The 21,848-nt window shown below is 46.6% G+C and overlaps 1 protein-coding gene across 1 annotated transcript; it reads right to left on the reverse strand.

Moving 5' to 3' along the window:
• Nucleotides 1-956: 956 nt before the first annotated feature.
• LOC141111414 (DNA fragmentation factor subunit beta-like) lies at nucleotides 957-19,233 on the reverse strand. Its single transcript, XM_073603700.1, has 7 exons — nucleotides 18,946-19,233; nucleotides 15,626-15,755; nucleotides 12,122-12,301; nucleotides 10,711-10,790; nucleotides 8,581-8,751; nucleotides 4,853-4,953; nucleotides 957-1,285 (listed from the first exon to the last, which is right to left on the reverse strand). The coding sequence occupies exons 1-7, from the start codon at nucleotides 19,144-19,146 to the stop codon at nucleotides 1,051-1,053; spliced, it is 1,098 nt and encodes a 365-aa protein (XP_073459801.1). The 5' UTR covers nucleotides 19,147-19,233; the 3' UTR covers nucleotides 957-1,050.
• Between the last annotated feature and the right edge of the window lie 2,615 nt (nucleotides 19,234-21,848).

The following is a 21,848-nucleotide window of genomic DNA, read 5'->3' on the forward strand; positions in this document are numbered from 1 at the left end:
TGGGATCTAGGGGCCACCTTATTAAAAGGGGGCTTCCAGATTCCGATAACCAACGGCCAGGGTTGTTGGGAAGAGACCCTTGTCCTCATCAACATGGGGACAAGGTGCTTTGGGGTGGGGGGGGCGCAGGGCCCCAAAACACCTACCCCCCCCCCATGTTGAGGGCATGTGGCCTGGTACGGTTCAGGAGGGGAGGGGGGGGCGCTCACTCGTCACCCCTTTCCAGTCTGGCCGGGCTGCGTGCTCCGATAAGGCTCTGGTATGGATTTTGGGGGGACCCCCACGCTGTTTTTTTGGGCGTAGGGGGTTCCCCTTAAAATCCATACCAGACCGAAGGGTCTGGTATTGACCGAGGGGGGGAACCCCATGCCAATTTTTTTTTTTTTTTCATTTTGGCGGGGGGGGCTCCCCTTCATCCTCAGCACACAAGTTGCACCGCAAATTGGATCCATGATGGTGCGACTTCTATTCAAGTCAATGGGCTCCCATAGGGAGGCGTTTTTCAGGCGCTTTTGGGTTAAAAATAACACCTAAAAAAACGCCTCCCCCGGAGCCCCAGTGTGAGACCCCCGAGTGCTTCCACACCGGGGCGGTGCGCTTGTAGGATGTTAGAAAAAGTCCTGCCAGCAGCATCTTTGGGGCGGTGCGGAAGCGCTGTATACACCCCCCCCCCCCACCTATTGAAATCAATGGGCACCGCTGTCGAAGCGCCTGCAAAGCATATTAATAACGATAAATAAGAGGCGTTTATAGAGGTTGGGAAAATACAAAAGCCGCATTTATATTTGAAATAAATAAACCAATCAGTGCCCGGGAAATTTCATAGCTGTAAAATAAAAAAAATGAATTTTGTACAATACAGTACGATTGTCTTTTCTATTCACCTGAATATATGATTAATAAAAAAAGTTATTTAAAATAAAATAAATCTTTTGTAATAAATGAGATAAAATCAGTCCGTGCTTCTACATCGATTTATTCCCCTTCTATAGATAGCTGCCATGATTAAAAAAAAACACCCCAAAAAATGAAGATCACCCCGTAATCCCATCATGATACTTGGCTCGGAGTTCTCTTATTTCGGGGTCTTCTCTGATTGGTGTAGATCTTGGACCTATCACAGGACAGGCTGTGCGCGGTTTTCTTATGACAGGCAATGTGGACCAGTTTGAGGTTCTTTGTGGTAAATAAAAGGTCAAAGAAATACTGATGGTTGACCCGTCTCCCGTCACTTTCCTTCACGGCCGACACCAAGCAAGGTAAGATCGTTCGACTTTTCTCAATCCTGAAGTGTATGGAGATCAAAGAAAAGACATGAATTGTACAGAATTATCATCCACTTTACCAGTTCACCCCCCCAGTGCCCCCTCCTAAGGAGCACAGCACTTTATACATTTCTGCTTCGGACCTGTTTATTGGGTAATAATTATCATTACTGAACCCTTTTACATTTTTTTTTTTTTTTTGCACAATCTTTAGGCCTGCAGATTACGTAAAAAATATTCTACATTTCTGAAAGCAGACGCCCTACAACAGGGGCTCCAAACTATTATTTATTGTCCCTCAGACTGTAAAGGGGCCGGACTGCGACCAGTGGGAGTGGAAATCTTCCTGGCATCAAATGGGAGTAAAGAATGCCCCATCATTGGTGTCAGTGGGAGGAATAGTGTCCCATCATTGGTATCAGTGGGAGGGATAGTGTCCCATCATTGGTATCAGTGGGAGGGATAGTGTCCCATCATTGGTATCAGTGGGAGGAATAGTGTCCCATCATTGGTGTCAGTGGGAGGAATAGTGTCCATCATTGGTGTCAGTGGGAGGAATAGTGTCCCATCATTGGTATCAGTGGGAGGAATAGTGTCCCATCATTGGTATCAGTGGGATGAATAGTGTCCCATCATTGGTATCAGTGGGAGGGATAGTGTCCCATCATTGGTATCAGTGGGGGGGATGGTGTCCCATCATTGGTATCAGTGGGAGGAATAGTGTCCCATCATTGGAGTCAGTGGGAGGAATAGTGTCCCATCATTGGTATCAGTGGGAGGGATAGTGTCCCATCATTGGTATCAGTGGGAGGGATAGTGTCCCATCATTGGTGTCAGTGGGAGGAATAGTGCCCCATCATTGGTGTCAGTGGGAGGAATAGTGCCCCATCATTGGTGTCAGTTGGGAGGAATAGTGTCCCATCATTGGTATCAGTGGGAGGAATAGTGCCCCATCATTGGTGTCAGTGGGAGGAATAGTGTCCCATCATTGGTATCAGTGGGAGGAATAGTGCCCCATCATTGGTGTCAGTTGGGAGGAATAGTGTCCCATCATTGGTATCAGTGGGAGGAATAGTGCCCCATCATTGGTGTCAGTGGGAGGAATAGTGTCCCATCATTGGTATCAGTGGGAGGGATAGTGTCCCATCATTGGTGTCAGTTGGGAGGAATAGTGTCCCATCATTGGTGTCAGTGGGAGGAATAGTGCCCCATCATTGGTGTCAGTGGGAGGAATAGTGTCCCATCATTGGTATCAGTGGGAGGAATAGTGTCCCATCATTGGTGTCAGTGGGAGGAATAGTGCCCCATCATTGGTGTCAGTGGGAGGAATAGTGCCCCATCATTGGTGTCAGTGGGAGGAATAGTGTCCCATCATTGGTGTCAGTGGGAGGAATAGTGCCCCATCATTGGTATCAGTGGGAGTAATAGTGCCCCATCATTGGTATCAGTGGGAGGAATAGTGCCCCATCATTGGTGTCAGTGGGAGGAATAGTGCCCCATCATTGGTGTCAGTGGGAGGAATAGTGCCCCATCATTGGTATCAGTGGGAGTAATAGTGCCCCATCATTGGTGCCAGTGGGAGGAATAGTGCCCCATCATTGGTGTCAGTGGGAGGAATAGTGCCCCATCATTGGTATCAGTGGGAGTAATAGTGCCCCATCATTGGTGTCAGTGGGGGGAATAGTGCCCCATCATTGGTGTCAGTGGGAGGAATAGTGTCCCATCATTGGTATCAGTGGGAGGAATAGTGCCCCATCATTGGTGTCAGTGGGAGGAATAGTGCCCCATCATTGGTGTCAGTGGGAGGAATAGTGCCCCATCATTGGTGTCAGTGGGAGGAATAGTGCCCCATCATTGGTGTCAGTGGGAGGAATAGTGCCCCATCATTGGTATCAGTGGGAGGAATAGTGCCCCATCATTGGTGTCAGTGGGAGGAATAGTGCCCCATCATTGGTGTCAGTGGGAGGAATAGTGCCCCATCATTGGTGTCAGTGGGAGGAATAGTGCCCCATCATTGGTGTCAGTGGGAGGAATAGTGCCCCATCATTGGTGTCAGTGGGAGGAATAGTGCCCCATCATTGGTGTCAGTGGGAGGAATAGTGCCCCATCATTGGTGTCAAGGGGAGGAATAGTGCCCCATCATTGGTGTCAGTGGGAGGAATAGTGCCCCATCATTGGTGTCAGTGGGAGGAATAGTGCCCCATCATTGGTGTCAGTGGGAGGAATAGTGCCCCATCATTGGTATCAGTGGGAGGAATAGTGTCCCATCATTGGTGTCAGTGGGAGGAATAGTGTCCCATCATTGGTGTCAGTGGGAGGAATAGTGTCCCATCATTGGTGTCAGTGGGAGGAATAGTGCCCCATCATTGGTGTCAGTGGGAGGAATAGTGCCCCATCATTGGTGTCAGTGGGAGGAATAGTGCCCCATCATTGGTGTCAGTGGGAGGAATAGTGCCCCATCATTGGTGTCAGTGGGAGGAATAATGCCCTATTGGTGATATGACTTTTATCGCTCTCACAAGGAATGTAAACATCCCATGTGACAGGTACTCTTTATAGAGAGATTTGGGGTCAATAAGACCCCAAATCCCTCCTCTGCCCCTAAAAAGGATCCGTGAATGCTTCAAATTTTTTGAAAATAGCGCCGTTGACATCCAGATAAACCGGAAGGGATGTCGCGTCATCACTTCCAGGTTACCATAGCCAATCCTGGCTTTGTTTGGGTTCCGACTCGCCGGAAGACACACCGGCTGGTAGCTCGGGTCTCCTGGTAAAGCCATGGAAGGTGGCGGGCAGAGGGTGGGGGGTAATGTCCCCTTCCGCTGCTTGTAATACCAATTGAGCAGCTAGTTATCCACTCTGATCGCGATTTCAAGAAGAGCCGAGTGTCGGGTCTAAAGAACGGTAGCGGAGTGATGCCTGCATATCATCGCACTACAACCACTTGAAGAACGGTGATGTACCGGACGGTGATTTGATTGGTCGGCAAGTGGATACTTAGTGTTGGTGCGTTTAGGTAAGACAAAAAGAAAATGCTACCTCTTATTCCTTGGCCCTATTAGGCAAGGAACAAATAACGCCCACATAGGGGGTATCGCTGCCATCGTCAGGAGCGGGAGAATTTATTTTTGCTGTTTTTTTTGGTGGTGGGTCCTAGCGATGGCATAAAAATATCCAGCTAAATTTTAAATAAATTTTTTTTCCCCTATTTTGGGCCAGTTTTCCTTTGATAATAAAACTAAATCAGGGGATATTTGTTACCATTTACCTCCCAATCCCAATCTCTCCGAAAAAAGAAGGCAGTATAATCCGCCTGGATACGCTAAGTAGGTGATGATCTGTACAGATTTACTAGGGCCGGGGGGGGGCAGATAGTGTGCGTCTGAATCCGCGCTCCAACATTGACATGCGGCAGTGTCTGTGCTGCACATGCGTCTGCATCCACTTCTATGGGTTGCCTACACACAGCGCCAAGGCGGGTGCAGATGCAGAAAACAACGGCTGAGTACGCAGGGCGGGTGTCAACCCCCCACCTAAAGATAAAAGTCTTGACCCCCCCCATAAAAAAACCAAACACATGACGTTACCTGTGGTCCAGGTTCCACGTGCTGAAAAGAATTCTACTTTCTCTGTTGCTGTATGGATTGATAGAGTGCCGGGAAGTACAATTCTGCTCATCAAACGCTCCCTAAAATAAGAAGATGAATACAGTCCTCAGCAGGTCATGAAGAAGCCAAGACATCCGTTCCAAGCGGCAGATGAGGTCAGCTAGTCCCCTACTGCCAATTGTATTGTAGTGAGCAAAAAGATCACAATCTCAGCAAGCTCCTCTTGTCTGGAAAAGGAAAAAAGAGCCACCAGGGAGCACTAATGTGCTCATCATTCAACCTAAATACATAAAAAGACTTTATAGTACAACACAAAAACAAGAAAAGCATGCTGCAGCACTGAGCCGTTCCTGCACAATCTGTGTCTACACAGGCACTTTTATAGTCCTAAATGAGTCATTTAATTAAAAGGAGGAGAAGGGAGAAAGAAGGAGGGAGGAACAAAGATGGAAGAGGGAAGAAGAAGGAATGAAGGATGCTTGGGAAAGAATGAAGGAATAAAAGGAAGGAAGGGAGGAGGAAGCAAGAAGGGAGGAAAGAAAGAAAGAAAGAAAGAAAGAAAGAAAGAAAGAAAGAAAGAAAGAAAGAAAGAAAGAAAGAAAGAAAGAAAGAAAGAAAGAAAGAAAGAAAGAAAGAGAGAGAAAAAAAAGAAAGAAAGAGGGAAGAAAAGGAAGGAAGAAATAAAGGAGGAAGGAAGAAGGGAGGAATAAAGAAAGAAGGAGGGAAGAAAATGGAAAGGGAGGAAAAAGGAAAGAGGGGATGAAGGTAGGAAGAAGGGAGGGAGGAAGGAAGAAGAAGTAAAGGGAAGGAGGGAAGAAAAAGGAAGGGATGAAGGAAGGAGGAAACAAGAAGGGAGGAGGAAAGGAAGGAAGAAAGAAAGGACAAAGGGATGAGAGAGGAAGAAGAGGAAGGAAGAAATAAATAAAGCAGGAAGGTAGGCTGGAAGAAGTAAGCAAAAGAAGAAAAGAGAGGAAAAAGGAAGGAGGGAAGAAAAAGGAAAGAGGGAGAAAAAAGGAAGGAGAGGAGGAAGAAAGGAAGAAGAGAGGAAGAAGAAGTAAAAGGAAGGAGGGAAGATGAAGGAAGGTGGGAAGAAAAAGGAAGGAAGGAGGAAACAAGAAGGGAGGAGGAAAGGAAGAAAGAAAAATGAAAGAAGGAAGGAGAAAGGGAAGGAGAGAGGAAGAAGTAAGAGGATGGAAGAAATAAAAGAAAGAACTGAGGAGGAAGGAAAAGAGGAAGGATGGAAGAAGGAGGTAAGAAAGGAAGGAGGGGAAGAAGAAGGGGGGGAAGAAAGAAAGAGGGAGGAAAAGGGAAGGGGGGGGAGGGATGATGAAGCAAGGAGGGAAAAAAAAGGAAGGCGGGAGAAAGAAGAGGACAAAGTAAAAAGGTAGGAGGATGAAGGAAGACGAGAAGAACGAAGGAGAGAGAAAGAAGAAGTAAAAGAATGGAGGGAGAAAGAAAGAAGAGGAAGGAGGGATGATGAAGGAAGGAGGGGAGAAAGAGGAAGGAAGAAAAGAGGGAGGAAAAATTAAAAGGAAGGAGGGAAAGAAGTAAAAGGAAGGCAGGAGAAAGAAAGAATGAAGGAAGGAAGAAGAGAGGAAAGGAGGAAGAAGAGGAATACAGAATACTTTATTAATCCCAAAAGAGGGAAGAAAAAGGAAGGAGTGAAGAAAAAGGAAGGAGAGAGAAAAAAAGAAAGGAGGAATGAGGGAGGAAGAAGTAAATAGAAGGAGGGAGGAAAAAAGAAGTAAGAGGAAGGAGGGAGAAAGAGGAGTAAAAGGAAGTAGGGAGGGAGGAAGAAGGAAGAGGGGAAGAAGAAAAGAAGAAGGAAGGAGGGAGGAAAAAGTATAAAGGAAGGAGGGAAAGAAGGAGGGAGGAAGAATGAAAGAAGGAAGGAGAGAGGAATGAAGGAAAAAGTAAAAGGAAGTAAGGAGGGAAGAAAAAGGAAGGCGGGAGGGAGGAAAGAGTAAAAAGGAAGGAGGGAAGTAGTAGGAGGGAGGAGGAAGGAGGAGGCTTTTTAAATAATAAGGTATTTATCCAGTCTGATGGGGGTACCTGAATAAGAAGACAGGATAAAGTTTGTATTTCCATGTACTTGTAGTTGGATTTGGCCTCTCAGGAAATACAGGAGTTGCCATTGTTGATGTGATTATAAAAGGTGGAAGTTGCGGGGAGGTCACCAGGAAGCCGCCATCTCTGCCCAGCGAGTCGCTGACCTTCGAGGAGCACAGTGAAGCAGAAGACTTTTCATACTTAGCTGGCTGTTCTCTTGTTCCAGGTCAGCGACTCATATTTTGGAAGCTGCACAATCCCTCCCAATCCTTTACAAACATTGATCTAAATACTGAGGACGATCGTTCACACATGATAGCACTCTTGTTGCGTCTCTGCGATATAAGAGATGATTTTTATTCTCTCTCATTGCAGACTTCAGTAAACACGGTACATTGTCAGAGGTCCGATGTAACATGGACTGACCTCGATTTATAAAAAGCTGAAAATGAAACCGGAATATTATTGGAGCAAAGAGAGAATTAACAGAGCGCTAAAAACACTGTGAGAAGGCGTCGCGCACCACCGACCAGCACTTCAATGTTAATGTGGCGGCTCAAAGGATGAAGGGATTTTCTGCTGAAGGAAGGTCTCCGAGTCGTCGCTTTCCTACAACTTCTTCACATCAATCACTTTATCTTCCTCACTTCTTTATATCCTGTTTTCGCTACATTTACTGTCAGGCAAGGAATGCGCGGTCATGTGACGCTGTACCCAAATGACATTTGATAAAGCTTTCTTTTCATGGTCTTTGATCACCTCTGCGTTTTTTATTATTTATTAAATAAACGAAAAAGACTAAAAACTTTGAAAAGAAAAACAATATATTTTACTTTCTGTTATAAAATATATTCAATAAACAAAAAATTAAAAATCAATTTTCTTCATAAATTTTGGCCAATATGTATTCTTGTACACGTCTTTGTCAAAACAAAAATCCCAATAAATGTATCTTGATTGGTTTGCGTGAAAGTTATAGCTTCTACAAACTATGGGATATATACTGAAATTTGTATTATTTTTTTTTATACTACTAATGGCGGTGATTAGCGACTTATAGTGGGAGTGCAGAGGGCAATCTCATGCTAACTGACTAACATCACCAGTGACACTGATACAGTGATCAGCGATAATACTATACACTGTCACTGTACTAATGACACTGGCTGGGAAGGGGTTAACACCTAGGGGTGATCAAGGAGTTAAAGTCGTTGTAAACCCTTACAGACCACTTTTACCTACAGGTAAGGCTTACCTGTAGGTGCAAGAAATATCTCCTAAACCTACACGCAGGGATAAGAAACAGAAAGATCGATCCCTTTGTACAGAGCTCTGTGTTGTTTGTCAAACACAGAGCTCTGGGCTGTGATTGGACAAAGCTGATCACCTAAGGACACTAGCAAAAAATTATATCTCCAGGAGCGGGGTGGGGTTAGATGGAAGAAGCCGGGGGGGGGGGCGTGTCCAGAAGTTTTGCCAGTGTCCAATCACCTGAAGGTAGCAGCCTATGACCCAGGGTCTATGAACGATTCAGATAAACAGATTTTTAGTTCCGGACATAAATAAAATGATTCCATAAATCAGTATGGACTTCCTTTTCACAGAAGGACAGCCCGCGCACGCCGCGGTTCCATAGCAATATGGCGGACGTGTCTCACCTGACAGGAGAACCATCCCTCCTCAGTACACAGACGTTTGGCCTTGTGCTCCGTCCTGTCGAAGTAAAATCCATTGTGCCCGGTACTTTTCAGCTCCTTGTTCAGGGCCCCTATGAGGTCGTCATATTCCTCCCTGGCAGCCGGGCCCACGGTGGCTGCTGAACTCTGCACCTGGAGGGGAGGGGGTGCAAAACAGTCTGAGCTTTGCTAGGAAATTATCTTATCTTTGCAAGAAATTCTGCTGCCCTGACATCCCCCCCCCCCATATAAATGTAGAGTGTGTCTGAGTATAGACATAGAGGAGCTCTCCGTTCAAACATGAACATTTTGCATTGACACTGCGGAGACACCTCACACCTGCTAGATGGCGCTAATGATCATCCCGATATCCACCGTGTGCAGCTGGCTGCTGTATGATAAACAGGTACGGCCTGGGCCGGTTAGAAATCACGGGGCCCCCCGTACAGCCTACCTGACAGACCCTCCCAAAAAAATATATATAAATTACATTTTTGCTAAAAATACACTAACATCATTAGCGGACATACAGTGCCTTTCAAAAGTATTCATACCCCTTGGAATGTTCCACATTTTGTCATATTACAACCAAAAACGTAAATGTATTTTATTGGGATTTTATGTGATAGACCAACACAAAGTGTCTCATAATTGTGAAGTGGAAGGAAAATGATAAATGATACAAATAAATATGTGAAAAGTGTGGGGGGGGGGTATTTGTATGGCGCCCCCCGGAGTCAATACTTTGTAGAACCCCCTTTCTCTACAAGTCTTTTTGGGGATGTCTCTACCAGCTTTGCACATCTAGAGAGGACATTTCTGCCCATTCTTCTTTGTAAAATATCTCAAGCTCTGTCAGATGTGAAGAGCAATTTTCAAGTCTTGCCACAGATTCTCAATGTGATTTAGGTCTGGACTGTGACTGGGCCATTCTAACACATGAATATGCTTTGATCTAAACCATTCCATTGTAGCTCTGGCTGGATGTTTCGGGTCGTTCTCCTGCTGGAAGGTGAACCTCCGCCCCGGTCTCAAGTCTTTTGTAGACTCTAACAGGTTTTCTTCTAAGATTGTCCTGTATTTGTCTCCATCCATCTTCCCATCAACTCTGACCAGCTTCCCTGTCCCTTCTGAAGAAAACTATCCCCACCACATGATGCTGCCACCACCATGTTTCACGGTGGGGATGGTGTGTTCAGGGTGATGTGCAGTGTTAGTTTTCCCCACACATAACGTTTTACTTTTAATCCAAAAAGTTGAATTTTGGTCTCATGTGACCAGATCACCTTCTTCCACATGTTTGCTGTGTCCTCCACATGGCTTCTCACAAACTACAAACAGGACTTCTTATGACTTTCTTTCACCAATGTCTTTCTTCTTGTCACTCTTCCATAAAGGGCAGATTTGTGGAGAACACGACTAATAGTTGTCCTGTGGACAGATTCTCCCACCTGAGCTGTGGATCTCTGCAGCTCCTCCAGAGTTACCATGGACCTCTTGGCTCTTCTCTGATGAATGCTCTCCTTGCCCGGCCGGTCAGTTTAGGTGGACGGTCATGTCTTGGTAGGTTTGCAGTTGTGCCATACTCTTTCCATTTTCCGATGATGGATTGAACAGAGCTCCGTGAGATGTTCAAAGCTTGGGATATTCCTTTATAACCTAACCCTGCTTTATACTTCTCCACAACTTTATCCCTGACCTGTCTGGTGTGTTCCTTGGCCTTCATGATGCTGTTTGTTCCCTAAGGTTCTCTAACAAACCTCTGAGGGCTTCACAGAACAGCTGTATTTATACTGAGATTAAATGACACCCAGGTGGACTCTATTTACTAATTAGGTGACTTCTGAAGGCAATTGGTTCCACTAGATTTTAGTTAGGGGTATCAAAGTAAAGGGGGTGAATACAAATGCCCCCCCCCCCCACACACTTTTTCACATATTTATTTGTATCATTTATCATTTTCCTTCCACGTCACAATTATGTGACACTTTGTGTTGGTCTATCACATAAAATCCCAATAAAATACATTCACATTTTTGGTTGTAACATGACAAAATGTGGAAGATTTGAAGGGGTATGAATACTTTTTCAAGGCACTGTACATAGATTTACCTCTTTCATGTAACCCCGGATCCGGCTCTCACATCTGAACCTCATATAACTGGACTTGTTCTTAAACCGAGATTCTATGCCTGAGAAATATAAAAACAGAAACATATAGATCATGGCGCCTTTGTAGCTTCTATTTCTGTATTATTACAAGCAGGTTAATTGAGATAAACAGTGAGATCTGACTTTACTCCAACTTTCTCATCTGCATGTGACTCGGAAATATTGAAGACGGGCAACTAATATTTTGAAGGACTTCACGAATGGACGCTTCCACATTTCTCTCTGAGAAGATTTGTAGCGTTACCCTTGTAGGGGGCTCTGATATCAACTGGATCTTCCCTAAAAATACAGCGGCTGCCCATCCCGGCAAACACCCGTCCATTCACACCGGTTCCAATGAGTCAGTCTACGGGATGTCCTTTTTTTGTGTTTTTTTGCTAGATGAACTTTAACAGGAGAGGGGTTAGGCCGGGCATGGGACACTCCAAAACACTCGGCACTCAATGATGAGAGGACAGTCTTCTCCTTGAATATTAGTGGCTGTTGAACTAAAGGCCTCATAGCTGAAGACCATGGGGGCAAACCTATATGGCACCCAAGAGGAATGGACAGCTTTACCATCTGAGAAGATAAAGAGCCTCATCTACAAATACCACAAAAGACTTCAATCTGTCATTGATGGTAAAGGGGGCAATACACGGTATTAAGAACTGGGGTGTGTAAACTTTTGATTAGGGTCATTTGGGTCGTTTATGTTGTCATTATGATATAAAAAGAGTAAATACAGATGATTGATAATAAATGGCTTCAGCCAAACACTAACCATGACTGAGAGAAAAGTATTTGTGTTATCATTTCATATTCTCTGAAAAATGGCCAAGAAATCATAAATTTTGCCAGGGTATGTAAACTTATGAGCACAAATATGTGTGTGTGTATATATGTATAATATATATATATATATATATATATATATATATATATATATATATACACACACACACACACACACATATAAATACACTTTTTATTGAATCCATTTTTAACCTTTTGTGAATAAACTTGATACGTTTTATATAGAATGTTGTTCTTACTATTTTTGGCACCATTATAATCCCACACAATACACTTTTGTTCCTTTGAATGATGTGTCAAGAACCCGGAAGAGACAGGTGTCCCCCCGATGACAATAGAGGAAGATGGCGGTAAGGAACTAGGTGTGTAGTGATGGATCCCTACAGATCACCAATGGATCAATGGGCATGTATTGGGGTTTTTTTTGTGCAGAACTCAGTGAAAGAGATAAGCGGGGGAGGGGTTGATGAAGCTACTCCAAACACCCTATAGGTGTCTATATATTCAGTCCAACTCTACCCGAGTTCAATCTTTCACAGATAAGCCATTGACTAACCTTCAAACCACGGCTCATCCTCCTCACGGCGTTCTGCCGCGATATTTTCGTTCAGGTTTTGGACAAAGTCGATCAGAATCTTCTGAGTCTTGGGGGCCTGCTCATCCAATAGAAGCTTCCAGGCCGCTTCAGGGACCTCGGCCAGACTTGTGTAAAACGAATTCAGCAACCAATCAATGCCTGCGACAACATTTTTTGGGAAACAAAAAGCCAATTTGTGAGAACAATCAGAGCCGGATTTCCCATTAGACTCAATTCAAACATCTTCGGGTCCAGGAAGGAAATAAAAAGAAAAAAGGAGAAAAACAGTCAGAATATAGTAAAAGTTATTACACTGGTTTTACCAGTACAATGGTAGAACCTCAATGGCCTTATTTATCCGGGACACACAAACTGGAGACCAGGGACTGGGTCAGGCCCTATGTCTGCCTTTGACATTGGAGGAACACTTACCATCCCCCAATCTTACACCTCCCCCGAATTATCCCCCCCTCCCCACCTTTACTTGGTTACAAGTACTCTCGGTATAGAATTGTCTAGGTCTACATTTATTCCTACCGTCTCCCAAATCATTCTCATTGCATCAACAGGGCCGGGACCACATGGGCCAGGATGGAACGGGGGGGGGCAGGAGGGTAAGTCACCCTGAGTGCACCACCCTTATCCAAGAAGGGGGTGGGGCATGGCTACGTGAGCACCCCACTGCATGCATGCTCCCCAATGGTGGAGGGCAACTGGCCAACGCGGCTTTTTGTCTGCTCCAACAGCTTCTACTTACACACCACACTCCACCATGCCCACGCTCTGCCCCCCCACCCACCCCACTTACACCAACTGCCCACATTCAACTCACACCGTGCATGAGAAACCGCCCACCCACCCCCATCTGCTAATAAGGAAGTCAATGAATATGCATGCACAGTGCACCCTCCATGCCAACTATGGGCAGACGGAGCACAGGAGGGGGTTGGAGAAAGGGGAGGCAGGACAATATGCCTATTTATAACATGGCCATACCTTGATCTGTATAAGGGGGGTGTACATACTTTGGGGGAGCTTTGGGAGTCCAGTACAACAAAATAAGGAAAATGGATTAGGAAGAAGCACCAGCCGAACTGAGTTGGTGTGAAAAGTAGTGGAGCCTCCTGTGGTTGGACTTTAGTAACTTTACCATATTTTTGTCATTTCAAAATTCCAGTCCAAACATCTTCGGGTCCAGCAAAGAAAAAGAGAAAAAAATTTAAAAGGGGAGCTAAAAACAGTCAAAATAATGTAAAGTTTCTCCACTGGCTTTAACAGGGACATCAGCCAGACTTGTGTAAAATGAATTCAGCAACCAATTAATACCGGTGATAATATTTTGGGGAAAAGAAAAGCAAATTTGTGAGAACAATCAAAACTAAAAGATTTCCCATTAGACTCAATTCAAACATCCTTGGGTCCAGGAAGGAAAGAAAAAAAAAGTAAAAAGGAGAAAAACAGTCAAAATATAGTAAAGTTACTCCACTGGCTTCAACAGTACAATGGTGGAATCTCAATGGCCTTATTTCCCCGAGACACACAAACTGGAGACCAGGGACTGGGTCAGGCCATCCATCTGCCTTCAACATCCAGGGAACCCCTTTACCATCCCCCATCCTTGCACCTCCCCTGAATTTCCATCCCCTCACTTTACTTGGTTACAAAGCTGGTTTCCATGATGTACATTCTGTACTCTCAGTATAGAATTGTGTAGGTCTACATTGATTCCAACCACCTCTCAAATCATTCTCACTGCATTATGACATGAACAGAGCCGGGACAAGGGGGGGGGGGGGGCAGGAGGGGGCAGTCGCCCTGAGCACAACACCCAGAGCAATGAGGAAGATGGGACAACATTCTACATGTACCTTGTCCCACGGGGAACTCAATGTGAAAAACAGCGGTAATTCTCCTTCAATGGGAATTTTCTTCAGTTGATCCATTGTGGTCCAGCTGCTTGGAACCGACTCTGGGCACCACCAGAAAGGAAAACACACAAGAGGCGATGTCCCCCCATGACAAAGCAGAATTTATCTCCCACTGATCTGTCAGAGAACCCATCTCTCCAGCTTTCCTCATGTATCTGAGATGTTCTAAACAGAGGTATTAGTAAGAAAGACAATAATCGGGTCTACACTGACCAGATGCTGCAGCTGCATTCATAGGAAGCAGAGAGTGAAGGTGCAAGTCACTGGGTCACCCATCCATGTCCTCACCCATTCATCCTTCCATGTCTTCATCCTTCCATGTCTCCACCCTTCCATGTCTTCATCCATCCTTGTCTCCACCCATCCATGTCCCAACCCATCCATCCATGTCCCCACCCATCCATCCATGTCTCCATCAAACCATGTTCCCACCCATTCATCTCTCCACCCATCCACATCTCCACCCATCCATGTCTCCACCCATCCATGTCTCCACCCATCCATGTCTCCACCCATCCATGTCTCCACCCATCCATGTCTCCATCCATCCATGTCTCCATCCATCCATGTCTCCATCCATCCTTCCATGTCTCCACCCATCCATGTCTCCATCCATCCTTCCATGTCTCCACCCATCCATGTCTCCATCCATCCTTCCATGTCTCCACCCATCCATGTCTCCATCCATCCATGTCTCCATCCATCCATGTCTCCACCCATCCATGTCTCCTTCCATCCATCCATGTCTCCATCCATCCATGTCTCCATCCATCCTTCCATGTCTCCACCCATCCATGTCTCCATCCATCCATCCATGTCTCCACCCATCCATGTCTCCATCCATCCATCCATGTCTCCACCCATCCATGTCTCCATCCATCCATCCATGTCTCCACCCATCCATGTCTCCACCCATCCATGTCTCCATCCATCCATCCATGTCTCCACCCATCCATGTCTCCATCCATCCTTCCAAGTCTCCACACTTTATTTTTTGCTGAGAAATCACTTTAAAATCCACCCCCCTAGCATTTCTGGCCATGGCCATCTTTAGTAAGGGCAAATGATTCATGTAGCATTTACTTCCTGCAAACAACCTGCCCTTAGCTCAGGCCTGCAGGTAAGAGGGTGTGCTTAGCTGAGAAAGCCCCTCCTTCCCTCCTGAAGACTCCTGGGATGTATGACACCATTTGCCTAGGCAAGAAAGCATCTGAAGAAACATTTTTTTTTTTTAAAGTATAAAACAAGTAAATATGATATACTTTTCTATTTACTAATGATAGAAGCATAAGGATTAAAAATAGTCACTGTTGGTTGAGAGATTTCCAGTGTATGGATTTGTTCTGTGTTTGTGTTGTGTAGTGAGGGTGGAAAACCCTGGGGGAGGGGAGGGTTCTAGTTTTGTGGAACTTTTACTTTCTCTTTAAATAAAGTGGGCCAACAAGATATCAAACAGGACTCCCTGGCTGGGCTGACCTCATTGGTCAGCATTACACCTAAAGGTGACCCCCCTCCCCCCCCCCCATGAATATCACTTAGAATGGACGTGACTTACTTCCCTTCCATGTCTGACCATCAGTCAGGAAGACGAGTTCCGTGTTATCCGGGAGAGACCTCAGATACTCCTCATCGCTCACCTCTGTCCCGTCTTCATACAGACACACCCGGGTATTCCTAAGGGGGAGCTACAAGCAGAAAGAAGAACACTCTGGTTACCCTTCATACCGCTACTACAATGATGAATGACGATTAAAGGTGAACTCCGGGCTATACATATAGGGGGAGATTTACTAAAACTGGAGAGTACAAAATCTGGTGCAACTCTGCATAGAAACCAATCAGCTTCCAGGATTTATTGTTATAAGATTAAAGCTTAATTGAAGAAGCTGATTGGCTACCATGCCGAGCTGCACCAGATTCTGAGTGCTCCAGTTTTGGTAACTCTCCCCCGTATTGGTCATGTGACGTCTTCTGGAATCTCTGTGATCTTTGTGTATTTTCCTCAGATCTATTACTTCCTGTAATAAAGACCGCCCACTGCTGCTCCCTCTCCTTGTGCAGGAGGACTGGACTTGTCTCCGCCCCCTCCTGGAGTTTTCTGTAGTGGGTGGAGCCTGCCAGGTCCCTCCCACAGCTCTGTCACATCTTGTAATTTTCTGCAGGCAGCCTATAGTGGGTGGAACAGCTAGGCCACTCCCACATCTGCATTCTCTCTCTTCCTGTGCACAATGGCGTCCCTAGGGGGGGCCAGAAGGGGCCCTGACCACCCCCCCCCCCCCCCAACATTATGCTGTGCCCCACCATGTGATCCCTCAATTAAAAAAAAATATATATTTTTATTTTTTTACGAAAAGGCAATGTCTAAGAGGGAAAGCGTCCCCAGTCAGCTCCTGCGGGTGATTCCTCCCTCCCCCTCTGCTCGCTGACACTGCATAATGCGAGCGCTCACACACCCACGGCCGCCCAATCTGCTCCTTCCCCTGCATCCTCATTGGCAGGGAGAAGAGCGAGTTGCAGGAAGGACTCCACCAGGACTCTCAGTTACTGAAAAAACAGACTGATTTCTCCCGTCCTTAGGATAGGAGAACCAGCCTGTAAATTCCAAGAGATGCCAGACCAGCGCTGTCAATAGCAGGGGCAGGACAGCAAGAGGAGGCTGGGGAACCCCACAGTGGCAGAACACCAGGGCCTGGGGGCAAGACAACCTTTGCAACCCTGATAGTTCTCCCACTGCTTTGGACCCTTATATTTTCTTGGTATGCTGGTGACATATATATCTTGTTTTCTGCCACCCTGGGGGACCCCAATACAGTAGGAAGGGAGCTCACTGCAGAACATGTGAAAGGGCCCGTTGTGGGATCGTAGTAAAGAGCCCCAGGAGATATTATATATATATATTTGCATTTTATAGTCGCCCCCCTACTTTTGTCCCTGTCCCCCCATGTGCCCCCCTAAATATGAAAGCTGGAGACACCACTGCCTGTACAGGGTGACTGGACTTGTCTCCGCCCCCTCCTGGAGTTTTCTGTAGTGGGTGGAGCCTGTGCCCGCTAAGCCTGACTCCCTTGTCCCACTGCTACTTCTATTAGTCTGGCTCTGATGGAGCCCCAGGTGAACCTGGGGCCCCTGGGCAGTGCCCAGGGGTGCCCACTCAGTAAGACGGCCCTGAATCGCGGCGATCAGTGACTTATAGCGGGACTGCGACATTGCAGCGGACAAATCGAACACTAACTGACACTTTGTGGGAACCAATGAAACCAAAACAGTGATAAGTGTTAAAAATATGCACTGTCACTGTACTAATGACACTGGCTGGGAAGGGGTTAGCTGTATTCCCTGGTGCTTTCTAAAGCCTCATACACAGGATAAGATTTTTGAATAAATGTTCGTTCGTTTTTTGTTGCATGCGAGTCTCATGTGGAAAGTGAAGAGGTTACTCACCATACGAAAATTTTCGTACGACAGAATACAACTTTAGAAGTGACGTAACGTGTTGAATAATTTTGTATATATTCGTTCGTTTCTGAGTCTTGCTCTTACGATTTTTAAATCTAATTAAACGAAAATGGGACGTTGTGTTCACATCCGACAAAAATAGTATAGTTCGCACATCCGGCTTTTGTCGTACGAAGAATCAGAATCGTCTGTTGAAAGCACCGTACTAACGATCCGAAAAAATCCGCAAATCGTTCGTCGGATGAAATTTTACTTGCGATTTTGGTATCGTGTGTACGAGACTTAACTGTGGGAAGACAGAGATCCGTGTTCCAGCTTTGAAGAAACACAAGGCACTGTCTTCCTTGACACAGAACGGCGGTCTGCCTATCTCCTGAATCATCAGCGGGTCCCGGCGGACGATCCACCGATTGGCTCCCCAACAGCGGGACATCGGTGACGCACGTGTGTGCACCAGCCCTGGAAGTGCCAGATCACGTACCTAGTCACTTACCTGTCCAGGGATCCCGTGAGGTCGGCACCCCAGACGGTATTTCAATCGGCTCTCGGATGCTGCCGCCACCATTCCTTGTAAGGGAACCCGGCAGTGGAGCCTTGCAGCTTCACAGCCGGTTCCCTACAGCGCATGCGCGGAGCGCGCTGCTCTTTGTTAATGTCCTGGCAGCGGAGGACTGAGTAGGGGGGGCCGAACTTCCGGGGGGACTTAGCTGCGTCAAGGTCGCCCGGAAGTGGGGACAGGGTACCTCTCCAAAACTCGGTCCCCCCTCCCCCCAGAAAGTTGGCAAATGTGACAGCGGAGGAGCAAACAAGTGGAGCCTCCCCTTTTGGATTTAAGTATCGTAGATTGTCGCTATTCCACGGGAAGACGCAATTTTAAAGGAGTGACGTGTTAGATATCTATTTACTCTGCGTAATATCATCTTTTATATTTTACACAAAACTTGGGCTATATATTGGGGGGGTTTTTGCAATAAAATTGATTAAAGTGTATTTTTTTTAAACAAATTAAGTTTGGAAAACCGCTGCGCTAATACCGTGTGATGAAAAATATTGCAACGGTCGCCATTTTATTCTCTGGGGTCTCTGCTAAAAAAAATGTATAATGTTTGGGGGTTCTAAGTAATTTTTATAGCAAAAAAAAAATACGGATTTAAACTTGTAAATAAAAAATGTCAGAAAAGGCAGCGAGTGGTTATGATATCATGTGAGTATTATTATACAATACATGTCATGATAATTATATATACACACATATATATAAAGGAATATCTTCATATTAGGGGGTGCAATGTAAATTATTATCATTATTAAAAATTATAATACATAATGATTACATATATAGATATATATACACAGATATATATATATATAATCACACATATATATATACACAAGCACCCCCTAGCCCCCATCCTGTACCTGCAGTTTCTCTCCCCCCTTCTCTCTCAGCTCTCTCAGGCTCCTGCAGGCCACTCCATACTTCTCTTCACCGTTCAGTCTCCTGATTTTGAATATTTTCATGCGTTTCTCGGTGGAGACCCTTCCGCCCATATCAGTGGAATAACATAAACATTTCTTCTCCTTGTTACATTGTATCCAGTGAAGTATAATTACGAGCATGCGCGCTGCCTTTCCCTATAATTCACTGTAGACAAGCATAGGGAGTACACCCATTACGCATGCGTACCACCCCATGGAGGCGGTACGCACGGGACGCATACACCCTTGGGGCACGTTGTACGCCCTGTACACCTTCCGCGCATGCGTATTTTGTAGATAGAAGCTAAACGCACGGCACGCATACACTTGTGAGCGCGACGTGCGCCAGGTACGCTCAGTACGCATGTTCCAGTGCTTTTTTTTACTTCCGAACTACAACTCCCAGAATCCTCGGCGGCCGGCGGTTGTTGTCAAGCGGTGGTTATGGAGATTTGGGCTCCGGGTGAGGACCCGGTGTGAATGGCGGGCCGGTGTGTGCCGGGAAGAGATACCGGGGGGTCTGTGTGCTGCTGAGGAGACGAGACGTGCCCTGTACACCCCAAATACACCCCAAATACACCCCACACAGCACCCCCTCCCCCAATACTTCTCATAGAGACACCGGACAGAGAGGACCCCCCGGGGGTCGCCTGAGGTGAGAGGGGGGGAGGGGCAATGACTTCTGTTATTGTTATTATCGAAGAATGTGGAGAACCTTCCAGAATATTCCATCAGATCAACACAGGTATTCCCAGTATAGGAGGTGATCCCAGTGTAGTAAGTATTCCCAATATAGGAGGTATTATTCCCAGTATAGAAGGTATTCCCAGTATTATTCCCAGAATAGGAGGTGATCCCAGTATAGGAGGTGATCCCAGTATAGGAGGTGATCCCAGTATAGGAGGTGATCCCAGTATAGGAGGTGATCCCAGTATAGGAGGTATTCCCAGTATAGGAGGTATTCCCAGTAATATTCCCAGTATAGGAGGTATTCCCATTATTCTTCCAAGTGTAGGAGGTGATCCCAGTGTAGTAGGTATTCCCAGTGTAGGAGGTGATCCCAGTATAGTAAGTATTCCCAGTGTAGTAGGTGACCTCAGTATAGGAGGAATTTCCAGTATTCTTCCAAGTATAGGAGGTGATCCCAGTGTAGGAGGTGATCCCAGTGTAGGAGGTGATCCCAGTGTAGGAGGTGATCCCAGTATAGGAGGAATTCCCAGTATAGGTGGGGACGGAGGCGGTCCCGGTATCGGAGGGGATATTGATCCTCCTGGAATAGGTTGGGGCAGGGGTGAACTGTGAAGCATGGTGGTGAACATGTTTTGGTTGGGGGGCCTTTGCTACTTCAGGACCTGGACAGCTCACAGTCATCAGGTCAGTTCTACATTCTGTATTCTATCAATGGCCGGGTTCACACGCCTCCGATCTGCCCTACGACTTCATGTGCGACTTCACTGAATGGGATCCAACTTTGATCCAACAATACCGGGCTCTTAGAGTCTGGTAGGAATCTTGAGGGGGGAACCCCACACCAAAATGTAAAAAGAAAAACGGCGTGCCCCCCCCCCCCCCCCCCCAAAATCCATACCAGAACCTTATCTGAGAATGCAGGTAGGTCAGGATAGGGGGAGATGTGCGAGCGGCTCCACCCCCCTGCTGGACCATACCTGGCCACATGCCCTCAACATGGGTGGGGGGAGGATGGTTCCTTTGGGACAGGGGGGCTCTGTGCTCCCCACCCCAAAGTACCCTGTCCCCATGTTGATTGGGACAAGGGCCTCTTCCTGAATACCCTGGGCGGTGGTTGTGGGACTTATCGGAATCAGGAACCTTCAGCAAGAGGACCTCCAGATCCTGCCGCCCTCTATGTGAATGAGTATGGGGTACATTGTATTACTACCCATTCACCCCTAAAAAAAATCAGTGTAGTGTAAATAAAAACAGACGGTTTTTGACAAATCCTTTTATTAAAAGTGCAGAATGTCCCCCGTCATAGCGCCAACGTGTCTTCTCCCTCCACTGCTGTGTTCTTCCTCCGGTCTTCTCCGCTGCTGACTCGCTCATGCAGTTGTCATTTGCTATGTCTGCCAGTTCTTATATAGCCATGGGGTGTGGCCATCCAGTGATGTCAGCATGAGGCCCCGCCCCATGGCTATATAAGAACTGGCAGACATCGGAGATGACACCACGGCAGGAGCCAGCATCAGAGAAGGACCGGGTTGCAGAAGAGACTGGAGGGAGAAGGAGAAGAAGGCCGGAGAAAGAGCTCATCACTGGAGGGAGAAGGAGAAGACCGGAGGAAGAGCTCATCACTAGAGGGAGAAGAAGACTGGAGGAAGAGCTCATCACTGGAGGGAGAAGGAGAAGACCGGAGGAAGAGCTCGTCACTGGAGGGGAGGAAGGAGAAGACCGGAGGAAGAGCTCGTCACTGGAGGGAGAAGGAGAAGACCGGAGGAAGAGCTCGTCACTGGAGGGAGAAGGAGAAGACCGGAGGAAGAGCTCGTCACTGGAGGGAGAAGGAGAAGACCGGAGGAAGAGCTCGTCACTGGAGGGAGAGAAGGAGAAGACCGGAGGAAGAGCTCGTCACTGGAGGGAGAAGGAGAAGACCGGAGGAAGAGCTCGTCACTGGAGGGAGAAGGAGAAGACCGGAGGAAGAGCTCGTCACTGGAGGGAGAAGGAGAAGACCGGAGGAAGAGCTCGTCACTGGAGGGAGAAGGAGAAGACCGGAGGAAGAGCTCGTCACTGGAGGGAGAAGGAGAAGACCGGAGGAAGAGCTCGTCACTGGAGGGAGAAGGAGAAGACCGGAGGAAGAGCTCGTCACTGGAGGGAGAAGGAGAAGACCG

The sequence above is a fragment of the Aquarana catesbeiana genome, linkage group LG10 (assembly GCF_042186555.1).
Source record: "Aquarana catesbeiana isolate 2022-GZ linkage group LG10, ASM4218655v1, whole genome shotgun sequence".
In the NCBI taxonomy this organism is placed as follows: domain Eukaryota; kingdom Metazoa; phylum Chordata; class Amphibia; order Anura; family Ranidae; genus Aquarana; species Aquarana catesbeiana.

Bases quoted from the DNA above. Each gene is read 5' to 3' on its own strand.
- LOC141111414 (XM_073603700.1), bottom strand. From the start codon at position 19,146: ATGCTCGTAATTATACTTCACTGGATACAATGTAACAAGGAGAAGAAA. The intron at 12,302-15,625 runs GTAAGTCACGTC...ATGTTGTCGCAG, and splicing joins TGGTCAGACATGGAAGGGAA to GCATTGATTGGTTGCTGAAT. The intron at 8,752-10,710 runs GTAAATCTATGT...CCTCCCCTCCAG, and splicing joins TCCGGGGTTACATGAAAGAG to GTGCAGAGTTCAGCAGCCAC.